The sequence below is a fragment of the Corapipo altera genome, unplaced genomic scaffold (genome assembly GCF_003945725.1).
Source record: "Corapipo altera isolate COAL_440 unplaced genomic scaffold, ASM394572v1 58, whole genome shotgun sequence".
Taxonomy (NCBI): domain Eukaryota; kingdom Metazoa; phylum Chordata; class Aves; order Passeriformes; family Pipridae; genus Corapipo; species Corapipo altera.
The window spans coordinates 9,210,336-9,231,460 of NW_020884898.1; the positions used below are offsets into that span (position 1 = coordinate 9,210,336).

General features: G+C 38.5%; 1 protein-coding gene across 3 annotated transcripts in view; it reads right to left on the reverse strand.

Annotated features, from left to right (window-relative positions):
• The window catches only part of USP25 (ubiquitin specific peptidase 25), a 69,806-nt gene that overhangs the window by 38,003 nt on the left and 10,678 nt on the right, over positions 1 to 21,125 (reverse strand). For 2 of the 3 annotated variants that reach the window (XM_027648648.1, XM_027648647.1), the window contains exons 4-5: positions 15,451 to 15,613; positions 2,437 to 2,523 (exon numbers count right to left, since the gene is read on the reverse strand). Coding sequence is in view for 1 of the 3 variants with exons in the window: in XM_027648649.1 (XP_027504450.1) it covers positions 2,437 to 2,523; positions 15,027 to 15,062 (123 nt within the window). In the remaining 2 variants the exon portion in view is untranslated. Of the gene's footprint in view, positions 1 to 2,436; positions 2,524 to 15,026; positions 15,116 to 15,450; positions 15,614 to 21,125 lie in introns of those variants that run through there. The other variant, XM_027648649.1, reaches the window with a different exon arrangement.

Below are 21,125 nucleotides of genomic sequence, written 5' to 3' on the forward strand. Positions count from 1 at the left end.
GAACTATGTCTGTGCTACAGGGGGATATCAAGGACGAAAATTTCAAAATGAAAAGAACAAAACCAGATTGGAGATGTTAAGTGCATGCCCAAATTCAGAAAAACAAAGCCCAATTAGCTGAGGCAAACAGGGTGAGGCTGTTGTTTGGCTGTTTTTTTTTTTCAAGTTAAAATTTACACCAATGACCTCTGGATTAACAACTTTACATGCCAAATCATTCATAGCATTTGGATTCAATATATTGATGGGAAAGAACAAACAACCCTTCTATGCAATATTCCCTGAAGCATAACCACATGCTTGAATTCTAAATCAAGAGGTTGTCATGACCCTGGAGTTAAATAAGTCCCACCAACTGGAAGAACAACCGGATGTAAACCAAATTATTAAAAATCTGGTATTATTAAAACTTGGTCTTTATTAGGATGGGAATTGGATTCTAAAGAATGTCAGTCATGTATAGTTATTAATACTAGAATACAAATTAAAACAAAACAAAGTTGAAACAGTTTAAAACAAGAAAGCAGATGGAAATAAATTACGGGGCCTCTTTCTTTTTCCCTTTTGTCAACTGGTAACTTATACTACAACTTTAAATCAATTTGCCTCTACTTGCCTTCACTTATAAAGAAATAAAAGCACCATATTTGGGGGCATGCATGCTTATTTCCTCTATTTGTCAAAGTTCCAACTAGTGAAGTGATCTCTTTTCCTAAATTGTCCCAGTCCTTTTACAGCTGTAAATAAGACAAATGAGTACACCAATTAATACAATGTTTCATCCTGGAATTTAGGTTAACAAAGGAGAGGACACAAACTACTGCCAGAGATTCCTACTAGCAGGCCTGAAGAAAGCAAGGTTTCTGCACAAATCCATATCCTCTCCTGGTGTCAAAGCATTTCACACAGCTTTAATACTGTCTGTCAAGGTCAGAATTTCTAAAAAATAGCACTTTGGAATTGCTAAAGGCATTCAGCTTCAAGTGTCAATGCTTGGGCAAGATGTTTTTCAAGACAACAGCTTGTTACTAGCTATTTCATACTGCCTCTTAGATGCCAACTGCTTTTTACACCCTGAAAACTGAAGGTAAAGAACTCTGAGTACTGGAAGACATTACTAAAACAAATTATAGGACGAATAATTAAATACTATGCAGAAGGTCAATCTAAAAATAAATAAATAAAAAACCCCAGTACAACTCTTTGGTAAAGCATGACTTATCTTTCTTACTAGAATACACTGCCCCATCCCCACCTTGTGGGATGTTCCCAGCACTAACCATGTTGTATTTTCACACCATCTCATGACATAATGCAAACATGCTTTCCTACCCCAAAAAAAGTGATTCCTTCCTATTTGAATGTGGGGGAGGAGGAAGGAAACCAGACAGGGGAAAAATTACACAGTTCTGACTGAACATTCAACTTCCCTTTCAGGGTACATACTCAGAAGTTTAGAAAATGGACAGTCTCTTTTCCTTTGCTTCTCTAATTACAGCTCAGTTTTGCTACTGGATATTCCAGTCAAGCCTGAAGTGACAAACAACTATGAACAGGCAGACAACACACTCCCTTTTTTAAATCTGAAAAAAAGAGGCAACAGGCAATAGTCTAATTTATGGTGAGGGTAGTGAGGCATTGGAACAAGTTGCCCAGAGAACTTGTGGATGCCCCATCCCTGGAAGTGTTCAAGGCTGGATGCAGCTCTGAGCAACCCGGTCTGGTGGATGGTGTTCCTGCCCGTGGCACAGGGGCTGTAACTGGATCATCTTTAAGGTTCCTTTCAACCTAAACCATTCTATGATTCTAATTTCTGGATATGCAAAAATTCTCTGCCTTGTAAGCCACTGTTAAAATAATGGTACCACGTGTCTTCACACTTCCTACAGCCACTTCCTCTTCCCATCTCTACCTTTCCAATTTGTAGCATGGAAACCAAGGGGCCCCCATGTATCTCTCCTCAGAGGGTGTCCATGAAGGAGGAAAAACTGATCTGTGATCAGTCCACGACCATTCCCCCTTGCTAGTCTGAAGTCAGAAGAAACCTGAGTCAAGGTCCTCCCCTCCTCAATCCTACAAGAGCTACAAAAAACACATGAGAAAATTTATGCTTACAATTACCTCATGAAGAGGCCAGGACAGACAAGCTAATAACAGAAAGCTTAATCTCACATCGTGAGGGTGAGGGAACTAGAATCAAGTGTTTGCTAAGACAAGCTACATTCACATGAGAAGTGCTCTGCCTCTCCCAGCACCCTGCCCTGCACTCTACCACGAGGCTGACATCATTTATGCAAGATCCACAACAGGAAGCTCAGAGGACTGTTAACTGGCACCTCTAAAATCCATGTTAATTTGAGCTAGAGAACAGTGCAAAATTCAGGTACGAGAGAGAAATGCCCTTAGCCACAAGGGGAAGTCAGCTTCTCATTTTACCTTTTGGTTTCGGGGCAAGTCTTGAGCATTTGCGGGAGGATTGAAATTCAAAACTAGTCTTCGAAACTCCAGTAGGTTAAATAATGACTGAAAAGAAAAAATTAAGAAAACCTTTAAGCACTTCTACAAACAATACAAAGTTCTTCCAAATACGCAAAAGAAATGAAGTGTTAAACTTATGCAATGCTAAAGTTTCATTTCAGAAGGTAGATTATTTCACTTAACTTTGCTAGACTTATTTTCATCAGAAGACAATTATTTTTGCCAAGAAAATAGTATAATAAAAAAAATTCTTTGCACTTAATCACATAAATGGTACAGTAGTTTTAAATGGTAGGCAAGTTAGTTATTCAATTAAATTCTTGTTGTAAAAAGTATCAGCTTTAAAATGGAAATGAAAGTTTGTTTAGTCATCTAAAATTGATCTTGTAGGCCCTCTAGCATCTACCTCCTCACTGCAGAGAGACTACACCTGTGTATATGCAACTTAATTCCACTTGCAATTAGCTGTACTTTTTGCATTCTGTCCACTCCTCCCAGTATTACAGGACCTGAGGGACGTACATTTGAATAAGGAAATTGGGTTGTACACCTCTGCAGTAAAGAAGTGATAATATTCCCATTTTACAGACACTAGGACATGAAAACAGGTGTCTACAGGCACACCCACAAAAAACTCCACAGTGTAACACAGAGCCTGGAGCCAAGAGAGTACAAGAACAAGACAACTCTGGGTTGCAAAAGAATAAAAGCCCAAAGCAGTGGCTGAGAACCAGAGTCCTGAGCACTTTTGTAGCTGCATCACTGCTTTTCTGTACAGACAGAAAGCATCTTAATTAAAATTCACTTCATTACAACAGAACAGCATTTTGATGAAGACAGGGTAGCAGAAAAGGTCTGAAGTATTTTAAACATGCTCATCGGAGCAGCATGGGAAAGATTTCCCCTCCTATTCATACCTGTTGGTTTTACAATCTATAACTAACTCTTTCCCCACCCCATCACTTATTAGCTATTTATTTTGAAAAAGCAGAGCTTGCCTACTCCAGCAATAGATCTTGATCCTGCAACTTGTCCTACACAAGTAAAGACTTAAGTCACTTAAACACAACAGGTTTAATGGGATTTCAATCCCTTAGTGCCAAGAAAGTGAAACTCAAACTGTGAAGAGGCTCTGCATTTATCCTAATACTTCAGAACATGGGGGAAGGAAAACAAATAAGTTCCTGAAAAGGTCCCATGTTCCTGACTTTTCTTGTAAAGAGACTGTACAGAGTTTAACCTTTTTCCACACCCCACAGCACACAGCATTCCCAGCAAAATGGAAAGCCTAGAGATATCTTTCCTAACTTTTTTAATTTAAAAATAAAATAATTTTAAAAAAAGAAAATTAAAAACATCAACCAAAAAATAGTTTCTGAACTTGCTAAAACAAAGCAGATAATTGAGTAGTCAAACTTTTTTTTTGTTTTGCTGTTCCAAATACACGTTCCCCTTTTATCTATCATTGCAGAGAAGGGAGATTAAAACAGAGTCCTTTGTTTACTTACTCAAAGCAGAGAAAATGTTAATATTTAATTGAAGTGTCATTCTAGAAGCTGATACTAATTGAAGTTATATCTCATGATGTAACAGCATTCCACTGGTGGGCTCTTCATCAAGCAAAACATAGCAATGTCTTACATACAAAATAAACCAGCTGCTGAAATACAATGTCCAAAGGCTGAATTTTCTCCATGACTAATACAAGTGCCATCAAAATGCCAAGCAGCTGAGCAGGCCAATGTCATAACAGAAGTACACAAATTATGTACAGAAAACTGTACTTGAGTTTAGCATTTTTGCCCAGCATTCAATCTGTAAGTTTTTCCCAAAAACTCTCTTTCTTTAATCCAGAACTCTAAACTGAACACATAAGTCTGTGCTTTTTTACTAACCTGGAGAAACCTATTTGTGCAACCTGCTAAGAGTAATTAAGAGGATTGTCCAATATGCTCTTTTCTTCTTCAGCTTTGTTCTACTTCAAATTTCTTATGCAAGATATTTAGTTATTAAACTTCTCTCCAGAACAGCTCACTCTGTGCATGGTTGTATGGAGATGCAGCAGAACCATCCCAGTTAATCTACTACCAACAGCACTAATGCTAAGGACAGTGCCATAGCTCTTCCATACTGAGCTAAATAAACTTCAGGACACTTCCATTAAGAAAAAGATAATTCCCTAGTGTAAGTGTAAACAAGTGATTAAGATCAACCAATTTCTGTGCCCAAAGAACCTCAGTGAGGAACTTACAGTTATTCCTGTGATAAAGAGCTAAAAAGGAGACCTCCCATGGCCAACCACCCCAGTGCTTCAGAAACAGCCAAGGCAAAAGAATTTCCAGTTTGCTGAGCCATCTTTTGTCCTTCCAAACCCTTTACATGGAGCAGCACTTCACCTCTCACCCGCTTGGCTTCAGCTACAGAAACTGTCAGGGGTCCCAGTGAGAGAAAACAGGCTGGATCTAAAAGGTGGATACTTCAGATCTACTGGCATTGATCTGTTTACAATTTACCAAAGCATGCAGAATTTATGCATGCAAGGAGAACTCTACAAAAGGTGGGTTTGTGGATTTGTTCCCCTCCTCCCCCCCCCCCCCAAGTGTATTTACACCTATTTAAAAGCTGTCATCTGGAAACTTCACCAAGCTAAGGCTGAGGTAAGTGATATCAATTCAAATTACTATGAAAATCAATAGATTTTTTAGAATATCTGCCTCCTATTATGTCAGTTTGGGGGAGGGGAACAAGATGGTAAAAGAAAAGTGAAAATAAACAACAACAGAAATCCAGTGTCAGTTTAGGTCATTCACATTAACAATGCTGAATGACAACAGAGATACTGTGGCTGTCCCCTGCTATAGGTGGTGATGATGTAGATGTATTTTCTATCATGCCAGAGAGAACCAGGCAGAGTTGTAGTTTCAAGACTGTAAGATACTAAAGCCTTCATTTTTCTGAGTAGTGTTAACCTACATAGGGCCCAGATGCAATTTCTGAATATAAGTTGTCTTGGTCTCACCTAAAACACCCTGCTTATCCCTTTTCCCCGCTTCAAGTCCAGGATTATGAAACATAAGGACCTTGGCAGAATTTCGATTGCCGGAGTGAAGGATTAATTCAAGATCTGTGATGCTGCATTAACGGTGCAAGGATATAAATTAGTCAGCATATTAAATCCATAAAAGCTTAGCATGCAGCACAGGTCATTAAAAACCACTGGCAGAGTCCTAAATTAGTAAATTTACTGACACCAACAATACTTAGAGAGTAGGAGAACAGTACTTCTGAGTCTAGATAAAAGATGACCTACCAAGCTGCTGCAGAAAGCATCACACAGGCTCTGTGATGGATTCTTGCACATCCTGTAGGCACAGGGCACTAAAAACAGCTGTTTCACTAACAAACTGCTGAAAACTTTTTTTTCCCCCCAGCATCGGGAACGAAAAAAAAAAAAAAAGGCAAAAAATTTTGCACAAGAACTAGAGAATTTTTAATAGGGATCACCTTTATACAAATTTACATGAAAACCTTAAGTTCATAATACCATGAATACAGACAGCTTCCCATTCAATTCACAAAGGTTAAGCTTGGAAGGACAGAAGGAAGAAAACCAAAAACTAAATATATATTACTAGGAGAGCTTGAAAAGCAACTCTTTGGCAAGGAAAAAGAGAAGTATGCATTCCTACAGAGCTCCTAAACGAATTCCTTCAGGTACTGGCATTTAGCTAAAACATGATCTTGTTTAATTTGAAAGCTTACATATGCATTAACACATCACAACACCCATTTGCCTTGTTTAGTCATCTGGGACATTTTAGGCATTTCCAATTTGACATTTATTCTAGACCATATTCTAGCACCTTCATTCTGTATAGCAAGCAGAGAGCAACCTTAATTAAGTCCTAAAAATAAAAAGCAAAAATAGAGCTCTACGTCAACATATATTATTTGGAATAGTTTGCCTCTGCCAATATGACAAATAAGATTTATGTTCCCACCTCACTTTATAAACCATTTTGGTTGTTTATGGTATATAGAGCTGGTTTTAGTGAGATAGATTGGGTATTTTTGGAGTTAAATTTTTATTCATGGTAATAATCTATATCAAAGAAATGCCTCAAATTGAATATTAGTGTCCAAAGCTCCATATTGAAAAAAAAAGTGGCCAGCTAAGTCCCATTCTCTCCAACTTTCACGTCGTTTGGACTCTATATCCCTACATCCTGAGAGAATTGGAATTGTTCAGCCTAGAAAAAAAGATGTCTTCAGGGTGACCTAATTGTGGCTTTCCAGTGCCTGAAGGGAGCCTACAGGAAAGATGGAAGGAGACTGTTTACAAGGGCCTGGAGTGACAGGACAAGGGGGAATGGCTTCAAACTGAAAGAGGGTGGGTTTAGATTAGAAGTTAGGAAAAAGTTCTTTACTGTGAGGCACTGGCACAGGTTGCCCAGAGAAGCTGTGGCTGCCCCATCCCTGGAAGTGTTTAAGGCCAGGTTGGCTGGAGCAACCTAGATGATCTTTAAGGTCCCTTCCAACCCAGGCCATTCTATGATTCAAATTTAGGAGAATCATATCTCTCTCCCCTTAAGGCCTTCCCCACTTCTTCTATTTATTAATCTACTTTTTCCCTTTTGGTTTATATTCTTGAACTTACTTTTCTCACAACAAAGTCCATCAAGTGGCTGTTCATTGTCACTACTGCCTGCCCTGCTTCTCCTTACAACTCACATCAGGGCTGCCTTCTACTACACTTGTGTGTGTCTTATTGCTGTTAAGTGGTAAATCCTGTTTCCAGAATGGAGACTAATGACAGGTATTAAGAAAATTAAGAAGTAACCCAAAACATATTCATGATAATGCTTCTTTACATATACTGAGGTTTTGGCACAGTCCAAAGTCTTTCTGGCTTTCTTTAGAAAACTGCATATAAGGAAGACAGAAGGGAAGTGAGGAAAGCAGCTTTGAAGCTGGGATTTGAGCAGGTTCCTGTTCAAACTTCACTGCAAAAGCATAGGAAGAGGGTTTTTTTCTCTCTGCCTCTCTGAAACAAAAACTCCTACATACAGATATGACAGTGTCTCATGGCTGAACTTCAGCAGAACAACCCCACATGTACAGTGGTAGCAATCAGTGAAACATTCAGCTATTTCAAAGTCAGAGAGATTCCATCCCATATCTCAAAGGCTTTGGAAAGTGCCTCTAAAAGGACAGTTTTATTTATAAACAGACAACCAACAGCATTCCAAACTGCTGATAACCAAGGTATAAAAAGCAGTTTTAAGCGGTCATGTTTTGCGTTTCCAAAAGGCTGAGGTGCAACATGGAAGAAGATGGAAAACAGCTTGCATACTGTTTGATGTAGAAAGTCAAACTAACTTAGGACTGCTAGCAGACTTGGGTTAAGTCAACACTTTAAACAAACAGCTCACCATGGTATTACCAGCCTGCATTTAGAGAACATTTACTTGTTTATAGCAACTAACTCAGAACATTACTGCAATTCAGAAGACAGCTAAGTATGATATGTGTCCAGAAGAATTCACTTTATGCTTGTGTCTTGGCACATACTAAAAAATGCCATTCAACCACTCCTCTATTACATGGGTCAAAGCAAAAAAAAACCCAAATCTGTTAGGACATAAAATAACAGCCAACATTTCCCTACATGGTTACAATTTTCAACTTCTTGCATAGATGAAATACATGATATAAACTTCAACAACACACCTAAACAATGCAATGCCCTTCTACATCTAGGAACTGCACATAGGACTGCAACTCAATACTTATCCTGTATCCTTTATTTTACTTAAATGAGCAGCTATTTATGAGCCAAAGCTAAAGCCATCATCCACTAAAGCTTTCCAAACCCTCACAACAGAAACTTCTGCAATATTAGGTATCACTAAATATAAGGTAAGAGTTTGAAAATCACACAAGCAACCTGAGGGAAGTGGAGACCACAGAAGAAGAAAAAGTAGTAAAAGAAATATCCTGTAGGTAAATATTATAGGATGACTGAACTTAGAAGCGACAAGTCAATCTTTAGAGGGAAACAGAGGGAGTGACAGAGGGATAGGAAGCAAGAAGCTAGATTTCCAACATTATTATTCCTCTGCCCATGAAACTCTACAGAACCAACCAACCAACACCTGCCTCAGGCTATTCCACAGTGAAAACAGTGGAAAAAAAATATTTCATCAATGATCATTTAAACCCAAACAGAGATTGAGCATTGGATGTTTTCAATATTGAGCATTCATGTTTTCAACATGCAACCTTCCAGTTTATGGCCAGGGAAGCAAGAGAGTAATTTACAGTGTGTATGTGTGTGTGTGTATATATATATATATATATATATATATGTAAATTTTATTATATAATCCTAGGATTTTTGGTATTAATGCATTCCCACATCATCCATCACAATCCTTTCCATTCATCATGACAAATAAGAAACAAACTAATGTAAATGTTAGATACTTGTGGGAGGCTGCTTCAAAGATGGTAAGAACAATAGCTGAGCCACCAGCTGGGAAGGAAATACTTGCTTGATTCTCACTCATCAAGTTGCCTTACTTCTTCCCAGAACTAGAAGCTTAGGCTTGAAGGAGATCCTAACCCCACATATACTGACATCAGGAAAGCAAGAAGGCTGCTCCCAAAGACAACGCAACAGACTAAAATGCTGGAAGCATTGGTAGGGACCCTGAAAATGAAAGTCAGAGAGCAACCATGGAGATTTGTAAGACACTAGTTTGTTGATTCTTTGTTCTGCAAGCTATGTGCTTTTGTGGAAGAAAAAAAAGCCTCATTTTTGGATGACTAACCAGACCCTGACAGAATCCCAGAGAAAAAGAGTGTGGAGATGCCAAACCCCAGCTGTCCTGTTGGGATACCTCATTTGGTAAAGGGAATGGCTACAGTCCAGACAGGCCTCTGGAAGTCATGAGACCCAGGAAAACACTGCACTTAGTACTTTAGGTGTGGGACTAGGGGAAGGGGAAAGAGAGTAACAGTACAATTTTCATTGATTCCCCACACACTTTCTTCCTTCTATCAAAAATCTGTCTTGGCACACACAGTGGATAACTTTCACTAAACAACCAACTACCTGGCATTTCCCGTGACACCTTTATCAAGGAGCAAGCCCTGCATTATTTGTCACACACAACCAAAACCCTGTTTTGGGACTCCAAAAGAGAAAGTTCGTATTGTGCAATGTCTTAAAGCAAAACATCTGGGAGACAACTTGTACAGGCAGCAAGCCTAAGACATGATTCCAACAGCACATCCGTGTCCTGTGACTTACCCACCTTCTACATCCCATGTCCTGCAAACACTTAACTCGTGCTCAGCATGACACAAAAGGAGCTGCTTCACAAGCTCCACACATGTATTATTTATGGGCCATTTTCAGACTATAAACTCTTATAGCCAAGAAAAACCGTGAAGTTACCTTTTCACAAGGGAGCCACTAAAATCTACTGCAAAAAAAGTAAAATCAGAGCTACATTTGTGGTTTGTTTCTTTAAAGAACTTGGTATCTAAAGTTCTATTTCAAGAACAGACATATGTAGTTAGAATAATCAGAATTAGAATTAAAAAAAACCCAACAAACAACACACAAACAACCTTCTAGAAATATTCTAAAGCCTTAGGATTTAGGGGTCCTTAGGGTCCTTCTATGAAAGTTAATCTAACTAAACAGCAGCAAAAGCATGAACTCCTGTCAAAAACATAGGTTTATTACAAGTTCAAGAGAAGGAAGAAAACTCATTGAGGAACTTGATTCATTTCTTGGTCGGTAAAGTAGAAACAAGCACCCTTTAATACAGTTTTGTTTTGACATATTGTTTTGGGGACTCAATTTTAAATACAAGTTATTGTCGAGTCAATAGTCTTCAACAGCAGGGCAGATTTTTAGAAGTTACACTGTGGAAAAAATATTCCTGTTCAGTCTAGTAACACTGAATATAACTGTTGAAAGCAAAACTTTGTTTTGGATCTCTCTGAAGAGATACTCCCTGGTTCCTCTGCAGAAGAGGATGACTTCCACATATGTAAATTACTCTATGGTACAAATAAATACAGGTTAAAAAGCAGTATTTCCAGCAATGTTTGAATCTTGTTAGGGTTTTCTGTCACTCACTGCAAATATCTATTACGGAATTTCATGCTCGTAAAGCAAATGCAACAAACCACTTATGACTGAATTTGACTAAGTCAGTTAATTGGTGCCTATAAAAAACAACCTTCACTGTATAAGGAAACTGTCAAAATGTCAAAATCTTTTTTATCCCTTAACAAGCACCCCTTAAATAGAAGGAAGATTTTTCTTTCTTCGCAATTTAGTTTTAGGTTATATTACACAATATATCATTGTGACTGACAGTAGTTAACATTTAGATAGTGTTGACCTATGTGATGTGTCAGGTTTCAAAAGACTCCCAAAGAAAGCAAGAAAATACTCCTACATAGTCAATGAAACCTAAGTAATCAATCTGCCTTGTGGATAAATAAATATGGTATTAGCTAATGTTCTAAATTAACATGCATTAAATTTCCTGGGATGGTTGTTTGAAACATAAATCTTCCTGGCTGATAGACAATATTAATAACCAAATTTTTCAACCAACTGAAGTTATAAATCTTTCAATGGTTTACTTCAATTATATCCCATAGATGTAAATCCAGACATTTCACTATCTTTTAGGATCAAACCATCATAATTCCACACACCACATACTTTCACATAGTATGGCTCGTGACCATAAGCACTAGCTAGGTCTCTTTATAATCTGTTTTCAAGGTATAAAGTTGCAGGCTGGGTATAAATAACATGAGATCATAGGTCTAGCATAGGATTTTACATTCTCTGGCCTCTGTTCATATCTCTGTGGTTCATGACTTAAAAATTCAAGTTTCCACAAAAACATTTATTTAAACATTTGCAGTTTCCTGTGCATAAATGTCTTTTACAGAAATGCACATACACATAAAATCAGTCATCTTGAGAATTGGGACTACTATGGAATGTAAAATCTGACTGCACAACAGAGAAAGTAAAACACCAAGTCATATTAGGTCCATGAAGATCTTTATGGAAATAATAGGTTTCTTTTTATAAACACTAAGACAATGTTTCTGCTATTGCAAAAAGAGCTATGCATGTGACAGAATAAAGAAAGAAGGAGAAATGATCAAGGGAAACACAAAAAGATCTCCAGGAAAACAGAAAACTCAAACACCAGTTAGATTACTAGATGTTGAAAGGAAAGAGGCCTAAGAACAGAAAAACCTCAGTGGGAAGGGAAGTCGTAGAACAAATAAAGAAGTCTTTCCATTTCATTATCTACAGCATTAAATACAGGTAACCTGCAAGTAAGTAAATCCTTCCCATTAAGAAACCAAAACAAACAAACCAAACAAAAAGAGTCACCACAAATAAAACCAAAAACCTCCAAGAAGTCAAACAGTACACAGATAATACTAATCCAACTTGTGTACTCTCCAAAAGAAAAAGAGGGCATCTGTTCCAGCCTGAGGGGAGGTTAGTGCACATTCACCAAGACTGTGCTGGTAAGCAAAATTCAGAAGTGATCTAGAAAGGAGAGCAAGTTTTGACCACCTTTGCTCAGTACAGAAGTATACAATGTTGTAAAAACAAGAGCTGGCAAAGATGAACAGACGGGTTGTATAAGACCGAGTATCTATATAACAAGAAAGCCAAATTCAACACTGATAAGAGTACAGTGAGGTAGGTGGTGCAAAGTAACCCTAAAATTTACAGAAAATTATGTGCTAACTAGCATTATTCAAAACTTGTAATTTATAGCAGATCATTCCATGAAAGTATCAGTTCCACACATGAAGTAGAATAACAGTTAAAAGCAGAATAAAATAATTAAGAAGACAGAATGGAACAGAAAACATGACTATATAATCATAAGGTAATTCAGGTGAAAAGAGAATGATGGAAGCCTCTTGTCAAGCCTCCTGCCTGACCTCACAGGAGGTCACCTGGGAGATCAGACCACGCTACTCAGGGCTTATTCTCAGGCATCTTAAAAGCCTTCAAGGTTTGACAGACCCCGCAACAGCCTCTCTGGGCAACCTCCACTGCCTGTCAGTCCTCATGGAAAAAAATGCCTTATATCCAGGCTGAATCTTTCTTATCTCAGTCACTTGCATTGCCTCTCATCCACACAATATGCACTGCTGTAAAACGCCTGGCTCCAGTTAATCAGAAACATCTTTGACTCTCCATGATCTCTCAAACATGAGAGAGAGAGTTGCTCTCCTAAGACTTTTCCCCACTTTCTCTCAGCACTGGATGGAGCTCAGTGGGTCCTGGACTTATTATGGGGGAAGTTTCCTTGAGTAATCTCTGACTCAAATCCTTAACCCTTGATCAGAGTTCTCCCAACTATGCACAATGGTCTTGGAGACTTCCCTGGTGAAGACTAAGGCCAAGCAAGGCACTGAGTACCTCACCTGCTCTATTCAGCAGTAGAACCACATTCTCCTTGCTTGGCTTTCTATGACCAGTGTAGCATCAAGAACCTTTTCTTGTTACCCTAGACATCCTTTGAGGCATCAACTCTAAGATAACTTCCACTTTCCTAACACCAATCCCTGCATGCCTGGACAGCATTTCCAACCTCCTCCTCAGTAGCCCATTTCTGCTTCCAGATCCAGCACACTGCCTGCTTGCACTGGGGCTTGGCCATGAGCTCCCTGAGAGCAGAATGGACCCTTCTGGCAATCAGGGGATGCTCTCAGCCTTCCTGAGCAAATCTGCCCTTCCGAGCTGCCTGCTATGGAATCCCAGATACCAACTTCCTGAAGAAGACAAAGTCCGCTCTCCTGAACTCCAGGGTCTGCTACTCCTTCCTTGCTCCCATCAGGATCTTGAACTCTACTATTTCATGGTCATTGCAGTCAATAGTATCCACATTACTACATCTCAAGAAGTTGTTCCTGATACTCTCCAGAAATCTGGTTTAATTATGTGCTGTTATGGTGGACCCAGCAAGACTCAGGATGCTTATTAAAGCTCCCCAGGGGAACTACAATAATCCAGACTTCTTTGCCTCTAAAGAAGGCTTTGTCCACATCCTCATCCTGAGGAGGGTAGTTTGTAATAGACTAATCAAGGTGGCACCTTTACCACCTCTGAACCTGATCCATAAACTCTTATCTTAAACTGTCATCTTTGTCCCACACAAGTATCACACACATTTGAGCTACTCCTTCACAAGGAAGGAAACACTTTTCCTTGTTGTCCTTACCTGTCTTTCCTGAAGAGCCTTTATCTGTCCATCATACCACCTCAAATTCATAGTCCACTCACACCTTAAGAACTTTCCTGGTTCCCCAACTAAAACGCTACTAGAGCAGGAAAGATCCAAAGAACAGCAACAAACTGGATGAGAGGTTAGAACATATTCTGTACAGGCTGCAGTTCAGCAGCCAACCTGGAAATAAAGGTGTTAAAAGAGAGTAGGACAGCAGCCCACAGAACTGTAACAGCAAGCAACTTCTAAACTCTCCACTAGGAGATATGGAGGCCACCAGACAAAGTTAGTGGGAACCAGGTTCAAAAAACAAACAAAACCATGCAATATGGAACAAAACTATGGAAATCCTACTCGAAGGACCCTGTGGGTGCAAGAAGTTGGCAAGGTTCAAGGAAGACAAGTACATACAAGAGAGGCCCACTGGGATTTTACTAAACAAATTGCAAAGGGTTAAGAAACTCCTCCAAGGTGAAATTAGTTGGAGGTTCAAGAGTGTTTTACCAGAGCAGTATCATGCAAACTGTGCTCCTCTGTACATATCCATTTGTGGAAATTGCTAAGCAGAACATTGATCTAAATGGACTCAGCCTGAAGTACAACAGCCATCAGAATGAAAGCAACAGTATTAGTTTATCTAAAAGTGCATCAGCCTGACAGTAATTTGTTAAAAATGGGTATTAAATATTTTATTTGCTTCCTCTCAAAATGTCAGACTACGAAAAGTTACAATATGCCAAACTCACTTCTTGTACACTAAAAATAAATTTCCCCCTATTGTATTATGGTTTCACATACAGTTTTCTGTGCATTGGAATACTTTTCAGTAGGTCTACAGATTATTTACAAAAACATATATAGATTTAGCAATCACTTCTAAAAGATAATCTCCTAAAAGATGGATTCATAAAGTTTACGTACATGAACTATTGATATAAGAACATTAGTTTTCACTGGACAAGTTGCAGTATCTGTACTTATTTCCCTATTTACTCTATCTTAAAAAACAAAAAAGCTAGCTTTTAATTAAGCTACATATACACAAAAACAGACACACACATTGGCTGTATTAGGTAAAACAACCCAAACCAGACAACTGCAGCTGTATCAGACCTTCCCTTTCCTCTTTGTCAGGTTTCCTTCTTTATCAGTTGTTCCTTCTTTTACCCTACCCACCTATCCATCCCCTTGCAGCTATTCTAGTAAGCACTCCATGATTGAGGGTGTCTCATTTCCTCCACCTACCTCCATTGTCAGCCACCCCCTTTCAGACATTTGCATGCGCTCCTTTTAATATAAAAAGTCGGATCCTCATCTGTAATCCAATTTTCACATGTTTTTAGGCATCCACAATTGTCACTGATGTCAGTATGAGCTGCAGACGCCCAGGATCTTCAGAGACTCAACTCCTTGTCTTCCACAACTTCTTAATGAGAAACATTTTGAAGCTTCACTTAGTTATGCTACCAGTACTTTCTACACTTCAATCAGACTTATGGATGAACACGTTAAGAGATGCAATAAATAAGTAATGCTCAAAAACATCTCATGCAGTGGCCTAAACTTCCCAGGAAAACAGATATTGTAAGTTATTCACATAAAATAAGCTAACTCACCTCACAACAGATACAATGAAGGTTACACACAGCTAATTGAAGGGGGTGCTTACCTGAATGACAGCACTAAACCAGCACGTGTTGCCAACATTCTTTAATCCTACTGGACAGTTGTCTTGCCGCTTCCGATCATAAGGGTTTGGAGAGTCACTCCATACCTCTGGATGCGTCCTCTTTAAACTTGCTTTATTTTCTGCAATACTGGCTTCTAGAACTCTTTGGGAACAGAAGGGAGGGGAAAATGTGAGAAAAAAGCAAACACCAGCACAAACCCCAAAAAACCTATCATGTACTAAAATACCTTCAGCTACTAATACAGACATGTTAATAACATCATTCACTTATTGTTGCTGAGCCTGGTTTCAAACTTATATACAATAATATGTCTTTAAAAGTAAGATGCTATTTTACTTTTATCTATGTTACAGTAATTCCATTACCTTTTGCAAAATGGTATCAGTGAGTGCATGAATCTCCTGTGAGAGCTCAAGATACAAGTGCCATGTCTGCAAGTCATCAATTATTTAAGAACCAGATTCCAACAGGATGGACAAATTTTAGGCAGCACTAACAGTGCAGTGCTTTCATCTACAAACGCTTTTATCGCTATGCAAAGCACAAAGTCACCAATCTTTCTTTTACTGACAGGAAGCCAAAGCTAGCTAGGCAACTTTCAAAAATGAAAGCAGTTTTCTTAGTTTCCATTTTTGCAACTTATGCAACTGTGTTAATCACTTTACATAGCAAGCAATTACTTTATGAGCCATGGAAAGATATCTCTCCCCCCATTTTTCAAAATGCCACCCAACAAGTTAACTGTATGCTTCAATGACCACACTCTTTGCAGGAAACTGTTCCTAGGTGATTTATGCTGAATAACCATATTTCACATGGCAATAAGATCTGATGGGTGTGAACTCTTAAGCTTCACTCAACACAGTATTTCTATATCAGCACATATCCTTAGTGTGGTGACAAAGCACACCTTAAGGGTTATTTGTGGTAGGCATATTCCAAACAGAAAGATGGACATGGATATATTCAGGTCATGTGATATATTCAGTGGCTCTAACTCATAAGCAGAGTTGCCTGGCATGTGCACTACTGACACAGTGGTCACTGTCCCCAACCATCCGGTCCAAATGTCATAAAAAGGGCTGAGCTGCTCTCCAGCTGCTGCATTTGCCAGGCACAGAATTCCAGGAGCTGCATGACAAGCATCTAAGCAGTCTGAGCAGTGTGAAGCATTGCAACCCTTCAGTTCTAGACTCAGTAAACACCAAAGAAAGGCAGGTTTAGTCTGCTTTGTAAATGGAGCTCCTAAAGGACAATGTTTGAACAGTGTAAGGCAGAAAAAAAAAGAAACAGGGACACACACCCAGTGTAATCCCTCAGTTTCCTATCTACATTTCTGTTTCAAGTTATGTTCCTGTCAAAGAAAGAAAAGGTATGTTAGCAAGAACTACAAAGCATCATACGAATTTACTGTAGTTAACTGCTCTGGGGGATGTACTAATGCTTATTGCTACTTATTTTGAAATAAAATAGAATAAAAGAAGCATTCTGAATTTGAGAGACTGTTTAGTGCAAATACCACTTTCGTACCAATGTATCTCAGGAAAAACCTAAAACTGGTAATTTCCTAAGGACTAATCAATTTCTAACATTTAGGTTTTGACACATAACTTTGTTAACAGCACTGAAAGGACAGGCTTATAACCCTCTAAGACCTTCTGCTCTAACATCTCTTCAAACAATGCACAGGGATGGAACTCTTCAATAGTTGATGATTCTCAAAGTCATTTACAATAATGTTATCTCATAAGCAAACCCCAAAATGTAAAAAAAAAGTCAAATTTATTTCTCTTCTCACCAATACAATTCTTTAAAAGTTTTAGATGACCAGTGTATCTCTGCTTTGAGAGCAAAAGTTATTCAACGGGGACATTAAAAATCAATCAAAAAAAAAAGTCATACATAGTTCAAATAATTTCCCATGCAGGTAGAACTACTAAAAATCTTGTTTAAAATAAATTGAAGGGACCTTTAAAACTGACAGGAAGATTGACAGACTGGAATAAATTTAGAATGATGTTGTAACAGGACTACAATACCTACTCCACACCACTTGTGTTTCAGGGAAACAATCAAACTTCCTTCCCCCCATCCCCAACCTCAAGAGTATTTCAAGATATTTCAAGATTGTCAGAAAAATAAGTATTCTTAAACTGAAACAGTTCGCTGACCCCAAGGGTATTACCATTTATCAGCTTAATTACCTACTAAAATTTCTTCCTTGATTTTGTGTTTCTTTAGCAGGTAAAGGATTTCCTCATCTCTAGCTCCACCTCAAATATGTTTCCATGTATCAAATAAAGCATTTGTTTCTCAAAGCTTCATGATATTTTTTCCTTAATTTTACTTTTAAGATTATCTGTCCTCAGAGAGCACATGGAATAGCTGCACATTCTACGTGCCAAATTCATTTTCATTAAAGTTGCGATGCAATGAAATAAAAAGTAAAAAGTGAAATAAAGTGTAGAGAGCACAGTAAATAGGAACCTAATGATCAGCTCAGAAGTTACATAAATGAATGTATTTACCATAGTGAGTATCTCCTATACTATAATGTTCACTGTATTACATTCAAGCAGGGAGACTACCTGGATAAGCAATCTTACTCACACATAGCTCTGAACAAAATGAGCATCCTTCCAGAGAGTTAGCACAAGGATTTAGCAATTCTGCTGACAGAGCTGAACCCCGACTTTGGGACCCTTGGGGACGACAGCAGCAGCTGCCAGCCCACAGCCATAAGCGACGTGCAGGGTTTGGCAGCTCTCCGGCCTCACGGGACCCAGGGCTCCCCAACCTCCGAGCGCTGGAATCGTGTTGGGAGGGAAATGCTGTAGCGAGGGCTTAGTTAATGCCAGGCTTGGCATTCGACTTGAAAGCAGTGTTTTATTTCTCTCTGTAACAAGCTGGGCATAGCCAAGCAGCTTTGCAGAGCTGCACGGGGCTCACCAGACAAAGCAACAACCCTCGGGCAAAGCGAGTCCACGGCACAAAGGTTCAGTCAGACCACTCTGAGGAATCCCACTCAACATGCTGCAAGAAACCCCACTCTGTTGGGTTACTCAGCTAAAAGAACAAGGAAAGGTCTTTGTACTGTGACTATCCTATAGCTGGGCATGCAGGAATACCCCTGACTCTACAACCCTCCTCAGGCTCACCTTGGATCTACACACAAAAACCACAGTGCAGAGTCCTCAGCAGTCTCAGTGAACATGATTAAAAAGAAAAAAAAAAAAAAAAAGCCTACAGGCTGTGCACATCCTTGTGCACTGACAGCATGGGTTCTCATTTTTATGTGGATACTACCCCAGGCTCAACACAGGTCAGCTAATCCCTCCTTTCAGCCGTATCTCCCTGGTTTCCCCAGTGAAGCCCTATCTGGCTGGCCTCAGGCTCCTTTCAAGCCACAAAAAGTAATATAAACAGGAGAAACTTTTTCATATTAGAAAACAGGCTGATCATGCTCATTTCCATGGGAGATTTAAAGAGGGAAGAGTAAAAGACTTTAAACGTGCCATGTACAAGATGTTCAGCTTGGACACTTGGACATTTCAGCTGCACTCCTCTCAATACCTACATAGTAATCAAATCTGTCCTCATTAAGTAGCACAAAGCAATTACATTCAGAACACAAATTCTACGTGCATTACAACATTAATTACACAACTCAAGAAATTCCATTAATTGCCCCTTGGAAACCCTAACAAAATCTGTGCAAGTTAGGTTCCAAACCACTATGAATACCTTTGGAAAAAAAAAAAAGATATCCTCCACACCAAAGGCTATTTAATTTTGCACACGGCCTACATTTTTAAAAATGAAAGAATTCCATAGTTTAATTTGCTTATTATTGAGTTCCTATTTGATTTCTGCTTCTTTTTTAATCTAGAAAATCAAAAGTAAATGGCTGCAGCTTGACTTGTTTACAACCACAGTGTTCTGCTTTTTGTTTTGAGAAGTCCTGCAAAGATACTGTGCTTTCTATTGGAATGCCAACATTCTTCTGTGGGGTGTTAACTACAAAGTAATTTTTTTTTAATTTTATTTATGAAAACAGACTGAAGTTCTGTCCTTAAGGAAACTGATTGAACAGTTCAGATCAAGAATTCAAGAATTCTGAACTTCCTGTATTTGTTCAACACTGACATAATTTGTCATCAACTCAGGGTGTTTCTTGCCATGTTACTGAGTTGATCTCAAGGCTGCCAAGACCTCCAAGATTCTCACTCTTCTCTGCCTCCACCCACAAGAAAAGTCCCAGTCCCTTTCTTATGTCATGATATACTCTGGGTCTTTGAGTGGTAATTTTTGTATGGCTTTGGGAAGTGAATTTGTGCAACAGGTCCAAAGAATACTACAGCAAGCATAGAAAATGTGGTACAGTGTACCAAGGGGGGGAAATGGCCTCCAACAAGGTCTTGATTTGGCAAATGTTATTGTGTGCAATTTTGCCTTTAAATACACAACTCTATTTCATCAAAAGATCAACATTTTCTCTGCATATAGCTGAGCAGATTGTCTATATGCCTTTGTACATACAGAAAAAAATGGCATACTTTGTTATTTTCTGCAGCCAGAAAAACATACACTGTAATTTAAGTGGAAAGTATTTATAATACTAAGTTATGGCCTAAGCAGATAGGACCAAAAACCACAAAAGACACTTTCAGTTTGAGAAGTGAAAAACAAATTCTTCAAGGGAAAAAAATCTAAATCTTCAAGGCTCCCAAGAAGTGAACACAGCAGAAACAGTCAAAGCTTGGGGAAAGAAAAAAGGGAGAAAATTGTCCATATACAGAAATAGGGCCATCTTTCTGAGTGCCTGCCTAAATCATAACTCTGTAATCATGACAATTCTGTCCTTCAAAAAGGAACAGGCACAAGCTGAACTCTGAAACAGAGCTGGACAGAACTTCCACAGCACTCGTATATACACACATACTGAGGTCTTAGAAAAAAAACCACACCCTTAGAAGCTTCTCCCAATTATTAATGAGAATATAAATCCCTCTCACTCTACCTTTCCCTGCTAAAATATGTTATCTTAAATTTATATAACAAGATGGTTTTTATCACAGATGGGGGAGGAAGGATATGTTTGCTATCACAATCAGTATATTTTTCAAATGGAAAAAGAAAATTACTATGGGTAAAGTAATGTAAATAAAGTAATAAAATATCCATATTCTCAGAGTTGGCATTTTCAGATAGAGTGAACTGAGGAAAAGAATTATTGTGGTTAATCGCCCCATCTAAATTATTTTTTTATAAAACTGGCCTTTTACAAGGACTTTACCTCCTAACAAGGGTCAAATCATTGCCTGCTTCCCCTACAACAAGTCTAGCCACAAATGAAAAACTCAACATCCCTCCCAAAGCCAGTCACAGATGGAAAAAAAGACAAAAAACCAACATCCCTCCCACATAACCCTACACCCAGACTTAGTTCAAGTCCCAAATATTTCATAATTATACAAAAATTACCAAAAATATATACTGTACAAAAAGTTATCATAAAATCTGATCAAAAGTTGACTTATCACACCCAAATTGAGAAAGTTTATAAAACTTTAAATCGAGAAGTTAACTTCACTCAAAGCTTATAAATCTTATTTGTTAAATAGGTTAATAACATACTTAATCAGCTAAAATA